This window comes from Colobus angolensis, unplaced genomic scaffold, assembly GCF_000951035.1.
Source record: "Colobus angolensis palliatus isolate OR3802 unplaced genomic scaffold, Cang.pa_1.0 Scaffold98, whole genome shotgun sequence".
In the NCBI taxonomy this organism is placed as follows: Eukaryota; Metazoa; Chordata; class Mammalia; order Primates; family Cercopithecidae; genus Colobus; species Colobus angolensis.
Window position 1 is genome coordinate 6,217,560 of NW_012123820.1, and position 14,408 is coordinate 6,231,967.

General features: G+C 37.9%; 2 protein-coding genes across 4 annotated transcripts in view; one reads left to right on the forward strand and one right to left on the reverse strand.

Moving 5' to 3' along the window:
- Positions 1-6,153, forward strand: part of GTPBP8 (GTP-binding protein 8 (putative)) — a 12,040-nt gene extending 5,887 nt beyond the window's left edge. The window contains exons 4-7 of one of the 2 annotated variants that reach the window (XM_011932791.1): positions 1,327-1,426; positions 3,934-4,052; positions 5,317-5,775; positions 6,084-6,153. In XM_011932791.1, coding sequence (XP_011788181.1) covers positions 1,327-1,426; positions 3,934-4,052; positions 5,317-5,386 — 289 coding nt within the window. In that variant the 3' untranslated portion in view covers positions 5,387-5,775; positions 6,084-6,153. Of the gene's footprint in view, positions 1-1,326; positions 1,431-3,933; positions 4,053-5,316; positions 5,776-6,083 lie in introns of those variants that run through there. The other variant, XM_011932792.1, reaches the window with a different exon arrangement.
- Positions 6,154-9,637: 3,484 nt separating this feature from the next.
- LOC105505092 (chromosome unknown open reading frame, human C3orf17) overlaps positions 9,638-14,408 on the reverse strand; it is a 15,101-nt gene continuing 10,330 nt past the window's right edge. For both annotated transcript variants that reach the window (XM_011932796.1, XM_011932795.1), the window contains 2 exons: positions 12,911-13,170; positions 9,638-10,778 (listed from right to left, as the gene is read on the reverse strand). In XM_011932796.1, coding sequence (XP_011788186.1) covers positions 10,310-10,778; positions 12,911-13,170 — 729 coding nt within the window. In that variant the 3' untranslated portion in view covers positions 9,638-10,309. The remainder of the gene's footprint in view (positions 10,779-12,910; positions 13,171-14,408) is intronic.

The following is a 14,408-nucleotide window of genomic DNA, read 5'->3' on the forward strand; positions in this document are numbered from 1 at the left end:
GGCCTTTTAATTTTTTTTTAAACCAAACTGTTACCTGGCTAATTTTGAAAATGAAAATTGTTGGTTAAAACCAGTAAATTCTGATCATCTTAAAATACTTCAGACATCAGATCTGCTGCAAATAATATCTTTTTGTCTCCTTATGTAGTCAAGTGATAGTTCTGTTTCAAGAATTGCATCATATATAGAAAATTGATGTTAATCTTTTGAAATGTAAAAAAATGTTTATAAGTATCTTGTTTGTTGTAGCTTTACATAGAGGGTAAAATCAAATATTTACATAAGAAAATGCAAAATATAATTTGTCTGGTTTCTGTTATCTGTTAGTGTTAGGGCAATAAAGGCCGAGGTGGGCAGATCACGAGGTTGGGAGATTGAGACCATCTTGGCTAACATGGTGAATCCCCGTCTCTACTAAAAATACAAAAAATTAGCTGGGCATGGTGGTGGTGCCTATAGTCCCAGCTACTTGGGAGGCAGAGGCAGGAGAATGGCATGAACCTGGGAGGCAGAGCTTGCAGTGAGCCAAGATCGTGCCTCTGCTCTCCAGCCTGGGCAACAGAGCGAGACTCCGTCTCAAAAAAAAGAAAAAAAAAAATTCTATACAGGCCAGGCACGGCAGCTCATGCCTGTAATGTAATCCCAGCACTTTGGGAGGCCAAGGCTGGCAGATCACTTGAGGTCAGGAGTTCGAGACCAGCTTGGCAACATGGTAAAACCTCGACTCTACTAAAAATACAACAACAAAAATATTAGCCAGGCATGGTGGTGCACGCCTGTAATCCCAACTACTCAGGAGACTGAGGCAGGAGAATCACTCGAACCCAGGAGGCGGAGGTTAGTGACCCAAGATCAAGACCGTGCCACTGCATTCCAGACAGGGCAACAGAATGAGGCTCTTAAAAAAAAAAAAGTTTTATAACTTATGGTTAATTTGATTTTTATAATTTATGGTTTCTATAATTTATAAGCTGTAATTTATGGTTAATTTGATTTGTGTCTCTTTCTCCTCAAGTTTAAGCTTTTAGAGGAGGGAAGTCACTCATTATGTATCAAGTCCCAGGCAGAATGTCTTACGTCCAATATATGCTTATTGAATTAAGTTAATATTTAGTGAATTTAGTTATTGAAAGTAAACAGCAGTGAGACCTACTGGACTGCAGGATAAACTGTTGGCAAATTGAGAATTCCTTTTGGCTAAAGAAATTTTTTAATTTTGGATTGAGATTTACTCCAAGGAGAATTTCTTAGTATAGTAAGAAAGAGGGGATAAATGAATGGGTGTATTTTATATTGCCATTAATCTTCTTTTCTACATGCTTATAGCTTGAAGAGAACATTTTTATTAGTGGACAGTGTTGTTGGAATTCAAAAAACAGACACTATTGCCATAGAAATGTGTGAAGAATTTGCATTACCTTATGTGGTAAGTACTTCCTTTGAATCATGGTTGCAATTAGAAATAATCAGTTCTGTGTGCATCTGTGTGTACATGCACCTTTTAACAATTGAGATTGTGTTGCTTCCTCAAAAGATAAAGGAGAGTGCCTTTTGAATAATCTTTTCAATTAATCATCCGTTAATATTAATTAAAGTAAGTTCTGTGGCACTTTTATTCTTTTCTGTCGCTCAGCTGTATGTTTTAAAAATTAAAGGTTTCTTTCAGCTGTTCATTTAATGTTCCTATGTACTTTTCATACTTTTTCTTTTTATAGCAACATAAACATTTTTTCAGAACAAGTTAGCTCTTTAACAGCAGCTTGACAGACAGTACTGATAGGAATGTGAATAAAACTGCCACTTTAAAAGTTGCTTAACTAATTTAAAATTTTAAAATTGTTGCAGGAACATAGCAGCCTCCAGCACACACTAGTAGGATTTTTATATTTTTAAAGCAAACAAAATTTCTTCTGGGAATTTCTTTCAAGTATTCTTTGTCTTTTGACCTAGAATAGAATACAGAATTGTAGATTGGTATCCACATTCATTTTGCTTTGTGAGACTTCCAGATAACATAGCACTCTTAAAGTTTCTTTCCAAAGAAAAGTGAAGAACACAATAACTATAATTTGGTTTCAAAAAGATGTCAGAAAGCCACTAATACTTAGAAGTGGAGTTTAGTACAAATCACACCAAGTAACTAGTCAGCCACTTTTGTTTTATTCTTGAGGTCTTGGAATTCTTGGGGTTTGCAAAAGCCCTATGAAGCATTAGACACAGTTTATTAGGAGTCAAAGGATTGATAGTCTACCTAGTAAAAATGCCTAAATATTGCCAAACTAAATAATAGTATTCCTTATTTGATATCACAGATACTAGTTTATGAAATCATATATTTTCCTCAATGTTAATTGAAAGGAAATATTACTTTCTTCGTTGCAAAAGGAATTGGAATAGAGAAATTGTATCTGTATCTCCTTTTAAATATGAGTACATTTGCCTTTATGAGGAAAGACTCCCATTTGTGGAGGGATTCACAGGTCATTAGAAACCGCACACTTTCTGCTTCTCACTATGGGAAAAGCACTGGAACCATGTTTTTCCTCTCCTCTCATACCACAACAATTAACACAAAAGATTTCTGTGGCCAAATATGTAGGGGTTTTTTCTTCACCAACAAGCAGTGGACACCAACTCGGTATCTGAAAATTTGATTCTGATACTGTCTACCTGGAGATAACATCGGATCCCACAGACTGAGGATTCAGTCCCCAAGACGACTCCTCCCACCCGGCTTCAGACACTAGTCACAATTTTGGGCCTCTAGAATATCTAGACTGGCTTCAAGTTGGGGTTCCCACTACCCCTTCTTTGGGTTTGATTAATTGCTGGAGTGGCTCAGAGAACTCAGGGAAACATGTTTTCTGATGGTATTATAAAGTATATTACAAAGGATACAATGAAGATGCACAGAACCTCCATGTCCTCCTTGGGCATGCCACCCTCTGGGAACGTCCCTGTGTTCAGCTATTTGAAAGCTCTCCAAACCCAGTCTTCTGGGCTTTTATGGAAGTTTCCTGACATCAGCATCCCTTCCCCCAGGGCATGGGGTGGGACCCTCTCTGGAATGAGGGTCATATGTCCCACAATGAGAAAGGTGAGGGAAGATTACAAGTCTTGTCTTGGAGCAGGTGAATGGAAGGCAGGAGGTCAGAGAGATTTTATTTCCTGATGCCTAACATATCCAACATTAAAACAAAAGATTGTAACAAGGGCTATGGGAGTTATGAGAAAGGAACCGTGGACACAAACCAATATATGTATCATGACATCTCACTCCTGCCATTAGCATCTTTTATGACTAAAAAGCAAAAATGATTTGCCAGGAAATTTAATTTTACAGAAATTCACCAGGAATACCTGGTGGCTTAAGGTTTTATTTTTAATTGATTTTTGTAATCATCCATACTTTGACCTTTTCTGCACTACGATACTTGTCTTTGGACAAGTAGAATTCTGGACTTACTTGGAATATAACTAGTAGATACAACCTACAAATAGCCTGATTTCTAATTTTTTTCTTTAGAGTATAGGTCAAAAAATGATTACAAATTGACAATTTTATATAGATAAACCCAATATTCATTTATATATCTTAAGCTATCAGGTATATTGTGATCATATGAACAATTGCAAATGTAACTCCAGGACCCTTCTCATTGATCTTTCCAAGATATTATCGCCCTATGTGGTTAAAGCACTATTAAGCAGCAGACACACAGCGTACACTTTATGTGTTTCACACATCTGCTCATTTAATCTTCGTAGCTACTCCTTTATAGGTCATTCTTTTTGTTTTATAGATGAGGAAATACGTACAGAGAGATAAATTTGCACGGGTCACCTAGTTGTGAATGAAAAATTGTAGCTAAGATGTGTAAAATTATTAAGAACCACTTTATTTCTAATGGATAAAAATTTGTTTTCTTATAGATTGTATTAACAAAAATTGACAAATCTTCCAAGGGACATCTTTTAAAACAAGTGCTTCAGATCCAGAAATTTGTTAACACAAAAACTCAAGGATGTTTTCCTCAGTTGTTTCCTGTAAGGTAAGAGTTGAAGTTTGTTTTTTGTTTTTTATGAAGTAATATGAGAATGTTGTGGGTTTTAAAATTTTTTTATTTCAATAGTTTTTGGGGAACAGGTTTTTGGTTGCGTGGAAAAGTTCTTTTGTGATTATTTACGAGATTTTAGCACACCCATCACCTAAGCAGTGTAGTGTGCAGTGTACCGTGTGTGTAGTCTTTTATCGCTCGCCCCACCCACTTTTCCCCATGAATCCCCAAAGTCCATTATATCATTGTTATGCCTTTGTGTCCTCATAGCTTAGCTCCCGCTTGTGAGAACATACAGTATTTGGTTTTTCATTCCTGAGTTACTTCACTTAGAATAGTGGTCTCCACCTCCATCCAGGTTGCTTCAAATGCCATTATTTTGTTCCATTTCATGGCTGAGTAGTATTACATGGTACATATATACCACATTTTCTTTATCCACTTGTTAGTTGAATTGTTTTTATAACTTTATATACTGAAAACCTGTAATACTGTCAGTGTCTCTTAAACTGTCACTTAAAACTAGAGGCATTTGAAGGCCAGGCGCTGTGGCTCACACCTGTAATCCTAGCACTTTTGGGTGGATCACCTGAGGTCAGGAGTCCGAAACCAGCCTGGTCAACATGGTGAAACCCTATCTCTAGAAAAATTAAAACAAACAAACAAAAATTAGCCAGGTGTGGTGGCACACGCCTGTAATCCCAGCTGCTTGGGAGGTGGAGGTTGCAGTGAGCCAAGATCGCACAATTGCACTCCAGCTTGGGCAACAGAGCGAGACTCTGTCTCAAAAAAATAAAAAAAATAAAAAAAACTAGTATATCCATACCTGAGAAACATTTTGGCTGATCTCCATACTGATGGACAGAGGGATGGATGGATGTAGGAAGACAGATAGAAAAATAATATATACAATAATAATGATGGTAATTTTTTTAAAACCTGAAAAGTCTAACAAGGTAATTGAATATTTGTTACAAAAAAGAACAAACTAAAGAGATCAAGACTTATTCTGGAAAACAAAGCAAAACAGAAGGTATAGTGAAATTTTTGGAATCATGAAGGAAATGGATCAGATATTGATCATCAGATTTTAGGATACTACAAGAAAGGGCTGGGGGAAGAGAAGCTAGAACACATTAAAAGATGTTCTGCTTTCATACATGAAATCATAAGAATTTGCAAATTTTTTTAAGTTGATGAATTCAGATGTTATCTCTGAGGAAAGGAAGAAAATTATTTTTTTCTTTTCTTTTCACAGCGCTGTGACCTTTTCTGGAATCCATCTGTTGAGATGCTTTATAGCCAGTGTAACAGGAAATCTTGACTAACGGTTCCCAGTTTAGCTGAAGATTCAAAAAAAAAAAAAAAGAAGCTTTATGCTAACTGGAGTTAAATACCTAGAATTCCAACATTGTTTTAAATGTTGGGCATGTAACTTCCAGGAGGATCACTTCAGCTTTAAAATCTGCACCTTCTCAAAACAAGAATTTGCGCCTGGGGGGAAAAAATTTATAAGTAATTGAATTATGGTGTTCATTAGAACAGCTACTAGCTGATTCCCCTGTTTTAACAAACTGACAAGCAAGAGCACAGCCATAAAATGAAAACCTGTTACAACTATGTAGAGAAGGGTTTGACATTTTACTGGGCTTTTGTCTTTTGAAGAATACGTCTACTACGTGTATTTTTTTTTAAAAAAAATGTTAAAATGGGCCTGGCGCGGTGGCTCAAGCCTGTAATCCCAGCACTTTGGGAGGCCAAGACAGGCGGATCACAAGGTCAGGAGATCGAGACCATCCTGGCTAACACGGTGAAACCCCGTCTCTACTAAAAAAAAAAAAAAAAATCCCCGGGCAGGTGGCGGCGCCTGTAGTCCCAGCTTCCTGGGAGGCTGAGGCAGGAGAATGGTGGAAACCCGGGAGGCGGAGCTTGCAGTGAGCTGAGATCTGGCCACTGCACTCCAGCCTGGGCGGCAGAGCAAGACTCCGTCAAAAAAAAAAAAAAAAAAAAGTTAAAATGGGTCAGGTAAAAGGGGCTGCTTTTCTGTTAAGCATCGATAGGTAAGTTGATGGATAAATGTTACTATGTAAGCCTATTTTTTTGAGTCCTTATTTGAATATTGAAAACATTGTTGATAAAATGTTAGTCCATGTTGGAAACAACCGAAAGAACAGAATTCAAGTTCCAGTTCTGATGTTTATTATATATGTTGGATCTTGGGCAACTTACTTGATTTCTCTGAAATTTATGTTACCGTAACCTTGAAAGCTATTAAGAGAAAAATGGTTTTACAGCAGGTAACACGTGAGAAGACAGCTACATATTTGTAAAGCCAAACCAACAAAGAAATATAACAAAATTCACAGGTGGATTACAGGAAATGTCCTTTCACGGGGAAGTAACATTTTCACTAGTGAAAAAGCAAAAAACAAAAATAGCTTTAAGTGAGAAAACTAATTTGCAAAGGGCAAGAGAAAAAAGCTGATGGGACAGTTTAGACGGCTACATTTAAAATTCAGAATGAAAAGATAAAGCCTTTGAACTAAAGGTAATAGAAAAGATTTTTGTGAAGGTGCCACTGACCTATTCACACAAGTGGCTTAGCTTTTCAAAGTAAAGCTGAATATTAAAAGGTTATAGCTGTATTGCTGGATAAAAAATTAAAGCTATAAACCAACTTCATGGCTTTTTTCCAGAAAATAATCTGAATATATTGTCAGTTGTATAGTTGATGGAATTGGTCTAATCTAACCAGGAATGTTTTCAGCCAGAAAAAAGATTTTTTTAATATAGACATTCATAAAATATATAGTAACAAAAGAGTTATCTTAGAAGTCATCTTTTTGTCTGTCAGTGTTACTTTACTGCTTTGATTTATCCTTGGTTCTCCTATAAGCAGAGCCTGAGCCAAAGGCTTACATATGTAAATTTGGGAAGTGATCCCAGGGAACAGTGGCAAAATGAAACAAGACAGGCCTATTAACGACATATTGAGTTAGCCAAAACGTAGGCGCTAATGCTAGATCTTGAGGGAACTTATGACAAGTCTTAGGAAATAGGTGTTCTACAGTGAGCAGGTCTATGCAACCTATCCCCAAAGACTGAGGGTGCTGAGATGCCAAGGAAAAAGGCCGACAAATCCAGTGTGTCAGAAACATTTAATAGGGACTTATGCACAGAAGCCATGTCTCAGGCAGTGATGAGACAGTGGATCCCCGCAGTTACCCCCGACCCAGGGCTTATATGCCATAGAGAAAAGGGTTTGCATGCTTCAGAAGGAACATGTGAGACACTGAAGTCAGCTCCTCAGGGAAAGGCAAGAATGCTGTTTGTAACACAGCCTATAATTTGCCACGATTTACAGTGAGTGTGTGTTCTTTTAATAGGTAAAAGTAGAAATCTTAGAGGCATTTCTGGAACTGGTTATCAGAAGTCAACATGGTAGATTAGCATCCAAGATGGAAGTTACTTTAGCCTCACACTGTGCCTCTGAATTTCTTTGAGGAGGGGAGGGGGCGGCCCCACACCTCTTCCGGGTGGTACATACCCAAGTGCTAGGCAGTTCCTGCAGCTGTTGAGAAGCCCAGGGGCAAGAAGTGAGCTGTCCCCAGAGCAAGAGGCAAGGTTCAGCCCTACTTGAAAGTGGTTGCCACAGCAGTGACTTTAGTATGAAGGCCAAGAGGCTTTGAAGTGACACACAAGAGGTCTCAAACACTGCTCTTGTAAATGGCCTGTGTGTCCTCATGCCATTAGGAGTGATAAAGTGGTGCTAGGATGTGGGTAATCCCAGCATTTTGGCAGACCAAAGTGGGCAGATCCCTTGAGTCCAAGAGTTTCAGACCAGCCTAAGCAACATGGTGAAACCCCATCTCTACACAAAGTTTTTAAAAAATTAGCCAGGGCAGGATGGTGCCTGGAGTCTCAGCTACTCAGGTGGCTGAGGTGGGAGAATAGCTTGAGCCCAGGAGGTGGAGGGTGCAGTGAACTGAGATCATACCACTGTGCTCCAGCCTGGGCAACAGCGCAAGACTCTGTCTCAAAAGTAGTAATAACAATAATTCACTACGATGACCTTGACAAAAGTTTCTAATCTCACTAGGTAAGTTACAGTTTGGTATACTTTACATTGCATTTTTTTAAATGATAAATATTTCGATTTATTTAGAAAAACTGATATAGAATACTAAATTCCTTATAAACATACACATTGTCATTTTGTGTACACATGTGAGGCTTTTTTGCCATTTTTACAGAATAGTAAAGGGCAGAAGACAGGAAAATGAGGAGATGAAGCTACTCCAAAAGAACATGAATGAATTTGGAAACAAATGCTAGACTGGTGTGGTCCAGTCCATGCTGTATTGTCCTTAACTCACCGAACCACCCTGGTTTTTCCAATGAAAGATAAGCTCCAAAGTTTATTTCAGCCATAAAAGTTTCATTCTTGAAAAAAAAAATCCACTTCAAATCCAGAAACCTAAGCCAGGGGAAACTGACTAGGTCAGTGAAGCCACATGCAAGTAGGAGAAGACTGAACCTTAAATCTCCTAATTCCCAGGGAGTTTTTTTCTGAATCAGCTAAATGAAGTCTTAAAAGACTGGGAGTTTTTTTCTGAATCAGCTACTGAAGTCTTAAAAAAGGCTACTTAGGGGACTGGGTGCACGAATATAGACAACTCTCAGCAAATAAACCCTATGGTCCACAAAGCTATGCACCAGTTCTCTTACAAATTTACCTTATATTTCCCAATAGGTAAAGGAAATACATCGAACACAAGGACACTTAGAAGCTAATGGCCATTTCTAGACTTGTCTGGAATGAAATCTCCTTGGTATTGTCCATATTTTAAGGCACTAAATGGATACTACCACTTGATAGGAAGCCAAAGGGAACATGAAAAGTGACTAGAGATTAAGGATTAAACCAGTTTACTTAACAAGGCTTCAGGACAGAAGCTAAAGCAGCGTTTACATAACTGGATTTGGGGCCACCTGGATCAAAATCACGCGGGCTCTGTGTTAAAAATGCAGGTTTCTGGCCCCTGTTTATCGGTGTCTAGGAAAGGTCTAATCTGCATCTTTTAGCAACCCACCAGGCGATTCTCAAAAAGTCTAAAGTTTGAGAACCACTGGTAGATAACTGAGAAAATGCAGAAGGCAGAAAGGGAAAGAACAAAGCCAAATAAAGAATGGAAGGGAAATAACTTGTTACAATAGGGTGGCAGAGGAAAAGAAGGATGCAGTACATACATACTAAGGTACTGCTTTGGTTTTCTTTAAATCTCTGTGTAACAAAAGTTAAGGCCACTAGAGAAGCTTAATAACCTAATTCTAGTAAAGTAGAACATTGCAAAGATACCTACCTCAAACTTCACATCATTATTTGAAAATACTCAAGATGTACTCCCTCAGAGCAACAGTATGAGCAACATCCCCTATCAGATGACAGCATCAACACCAAATTATAAATGTTCTAGCCTCATTCCTGGGTCTACTTTGTGTCTCCTAACCTGGTATTTTCATTTTATTTTCTCTGTTACCCTGTTATATATCATATGTAACCATAAACCACCTTATATCCTTTTTGTAAAAAGGTTTATTTGGAATCAATCACTGGTAGCCAAATAAATACAATTAAAACCTCTTGGAGAACTCCAAACTCACTTTAATATGAGATAAGCTGAGCAAATGAAGAGAAATAATGGTTGTAACCAGTCCCTGGTAATACAAGCAGTGGCAAACCCTGATGATCAATTCCAACATATAAACAAGACAGCATAACTGTCAGGAGCTACAAACCGGTATTCAGAGGTGGACCTATGTACAATGGAACCAATAAGGCCAAAGTGACCTTTCAGGTGTTTCCTTGCTATGCCCCACCCTCCCTCCTCATTTACCTCAAGACACAATGGTTTTTGCAAACGATTATTAAATTGCCTAGTAAGTCATAAAATTATTCAGTTTTTCAGAGACTTACTAGCCTCAAGAAATTACATCTGCTTCTCAAAGGTAGGCTGTGGCAGATTTTTCATATTAACACCTGGCATGTAGTTGAAACCAAAAACAAAATACTTGTTGATGAAATGACACAGTGCTACTTTAAATGTAGACTGAACTGAACTGAACTCCTGTGCAATGCTGCACTAAAGCAGCTCCTCTGTGAGTCCAGGTGGTATTTCCAGATCTTAGCAGTTCTACTTAGAACACTGACCTAGCCTTGTTAATCACTTAAAAATCTCACATATGAACACCTAAACTCCCATTAAAGCAAAAATATCATCAATGTCATCTATCTCCTTAATGGTTCCTGATGTACTGTTTTTATTTATTTGCATCACTGTCCACAAATCAGTTTCATTTTCATGGATGCCTCTAAGATTTTCATGCATCATTTTCTCCTTAGTTTGTATGACAGGCATTGAAACTCCACTATTCAAGAGTTGCTTACTGTTGGGGTAGAGATCAGTTCTATGCACAGTACAGTGTGAGAGTCTCCACTTAGCACTGGTATCTGCAGCAGTCTTCTGAGTCCTTTGAGAGAACTGCTGAATTTCCCTTAAAAGAGTCAACTGCAACTTTCTCTGTGGTTTCCTTTGTCTCCGTAAAAATTTATTCTGTGATCTTCTCTGTCTCAGATGATGCTTTGAAGTTTTGATACCTGAGCCACGAAGAAGGTGGTTGCAAATAGACGTTTTTATGCACTCTAGTTTCTTTGGCAAACTTTAAAAGAGAGAGAGAGGAAAAATCAGGGCTTAAGATGCAGAAAAACATTCTTTACCAACTGAAAAGAAAAATACACAATTTATCTACAAGTCCTATGCCTGTGTACAATCCCAGAACTACATTGAAAAATGTTTCACCCCAAGTCTGCTTTTTCAGAGCACAAATGCCCTCTGATTGAAGTGTAGACGAATGTGTCCCCATTTCGCTTTCCAACTCTCAAAAGTACAGCCGCTAGTTATTTGCTGAATGGTGAGATACCCCTGTACTTTTAGAGCATTTCCCTCATAACTGCTAAATCTGTTCATAATGTAATGAGTAGACATGAGGAAATATCATAAATGAAAAAATCTGCCAGTACATATTAATCTGAATCTGGATATAATCAGCTTCATGCTGTAGCATGAAATGAACAAGGAAAAAGGAATAAAGGCTAAGAGAAGTTTATAAAAGAATGTGAAGACAGGGCTTCTGGCCCAGACACACTGACAGCCTTAAGCTACCCTAATTATGATTCATATGTCATCTTCAAGTTTGGAAATTCTGAAATCAAACAGCTGATCATTTTAGGTGTTTTGCTTCCACACAGGGTACACTGCCACAAGGTTCATCAGTGCCTTACTGAATTGTTTCACTGTTTGTGATAGATTTTAAAAGATGGGCATGGATATAAAACTTTGAGGGAGCCCATTATAATAAATCACGATCTTTGCTTCCAAACCATTTTCTTATCTTACTATAAGCAGTGGCTTTTAAGTGGGAAGAAGGTGGGTGTACTTCAGAGTTGAAAGGAAAACAGAGGGCCTGAACTGAGTTCCACATCTAACGCCATTTACCTATCTATGAAATGGGAATAATACTGTCTACCTCACAGTGTTATTACGGACATTAAATAAATTATAAAGTTTACTACAAATATATTAATGAAACAGCAAAACAGGGCAGTATATGAAGGAGCACTATATCTGGGGAGTACTGAGTAATGGTTTAACCAATAAACACCAGTTTGCCACCCTTCTCATTAACTTTTAGTTGTTACTTCTGCCTCATCTATCCTTGATTTTAAACCCAATTTTAAACAGAATGCTTCTCTCCATCTCAGGCTGCGTTTCCAGCCATAGAATACATCACTTTTAGATTATTACACACCTTTAGGGGACCCATCTCAATGTAAAAACCCCTCAAGCACTTTATCCCTTAGGAATATTCAACCGTTTCTCCTGTCGCTTTTAATCAAAATGTGTTACAAAACCCTCACTGTATGCTAATTTTTTTCTGAAACAGGAATATATTTTCCGTAAACTTCAAAACAAAATTTAACAACATTTTTAATATGTGCTTCCTCCCCAGGAATTAATTTTAAATCCCTGAATAGCTCTGTAACTATGGATAAGAAATTACGGGGCATGCACAGGATATTTCTTAAAGAATACAATAAAAAAACAAATCAGAAAATTGCCTCTGTGAAGGTGGAATAGGCTCTCAATACCTATTTGTGTTTGAAATCGTTACCACTAAGCCCTGAAGTGTCTAATGTCTAACTTCATGTAATACTTCATGCAATACTGGTTCAAAAGCAAAGATAAGCACCCTCAAACAGTTCTGAATATAAAAATCACAGAAAAGAAATATACAAAGTCCAGCTGATACAAACAGTAGCACGTAGCAACAGTACAAGACCCCAGCAGTCTTGTGTGGGCCTCATGGGAGGCAGGCACCTTCTGCTTCTGCTCTCATGCCCTTATCCCACTGCACTGCACTGAAGCTATCTGCAGAAGGGCTGCCTTTCCAGAAGACCCTGAGCTCCCTGAAGACCAAGTCATGTCTTTATGCAGTTGTATCCTCAGGCTCAGCACACCAGACATTGTTAATGGTTCTGGAATGAGCAGATGGAAATGATGAAAAGCATAAATGCCTGAGGTCCAATTAACCTGTTTATGCTCTTTCTCCAATGATACAGTTTTGCTCTTACAACAAAAGCAGCAAATGGAACTGCAGTTTGAGTACATCCCAGTTTAGCCCCACTGCGGCTGCTGGACATCACATTTTAAAGAAAAGTGACCTGAATATACACTTTTACTCATAACAACAACAGAAAAAGTAAAGGAACATAATTTTTGCAATATACCTACCTAGTACCTTGAGCTTCCAGATGTTTAAGCCGGTTGCTTTTAAGAAGTTTGTTACCCAGAAAAATGGCCTGAGCCTTGAGTTTTTTGCTCCTGTACCATATAACTGCCATCTGGATTTCTTCAGAAAGTTGTGTGAAGGACTCAGCCTCTCGGAATCTTTGCACAAAACTTTTGGCATAAGGAGTTCCTATCACTTTCTCAGAAGAATATTTGGTTGTCTTTAGTCTGGACTGAGAACATTTAAAATCAAAGCTGGTCTCCTGAAACGTGAAAACATGAGAAAAATATATTGCAGTTACCGGCTTGTAATTATATGACAACAGGGAAATTTAGCTTATAATCAAAATTTAAAAATTAGAATTATCAGTCCCTAAATGCTTGAAGTGATGGATACCCCATTTACCCTGTGATTATTATGCACTGTATGCCTGTAACAAAATATCTTATGTACCCCATAAATATATATACCTGCTATGTACCCACAAAAACTAAAAATTAAAAAAATAACTTGTCAGTCTTCAAGGAAATTTTTTGCTCAATAAGCTTTCCTTATGTCTCTAAAATCCGAATTTTTCTCCACTGCTCCAAATACAAGTTGTTTTGTTCCCCCTCTGTACCAGGACAGGTCCCATCTGCAGCTGAGTTAGATTGACATAGGAAAGTTAACATAAATATTCTAACACACATATCTCACATACACAACAATAAAACCCCACATGTTTAAATACTGGTCAAAGCCTAACTGCAGAGGGTTGGGGGATCACTGGAAGGCCCCTCTCCTCTATACCAACAGAATATCACAATTCGTTTTTCACTTATTTCCATATCCTGAGTAAACCTCCTCAATTTAGAAATGTTTCTGAAAACAGGGAAGATATGGGGCCCTGCAGAGCGCCCAGCAGAATAAGGCCATTAATCAGTTAATGCCTGCTGAGTATCTGTTAAAAATGCTCAACTGAGCAACACTTCCAATTCTACTTCAACCATCTCTGACAAGGCACCTTTACTTCTTCAACTCCTTCTTTCTATACCAAGTCACATTTGGATTTTACTAACGTTTACTATTTCTTTATGAAAATATGCTGCCTACGAGATGATCTGCTCTATCATTCATTCAAAGCTTACCTTCTTCCAAATTTCTTACACTCAAAAGGAACTTTTAAAAAAAGTAGAAAATATAAAAGTAATGACCCATGTCAATAGTTTATGTTTGGTGATCAACAGAAGTAGTTTACCTTAAAAGCAAGCTAAGCAAGTTAGTGCTATTTGCTAAAAATATAGTAGCAATTAGTCTTGAATAAGAGGGATCCTGACCCACCAACTTCAAAGCCAGTCACCTACAAACAGGGGCACAGGCTGCAGAAGTTTCAAGGCTCACAAAGCACCGTAGTTCTTGAGATACCGTTGAAAAACTATTCTGGGGACTGGTGAATGGTAAAGAAGACTATGAAACCATACTGCCTGCATTCAAATCGCAGCTCTGCCATTTATTCACTAT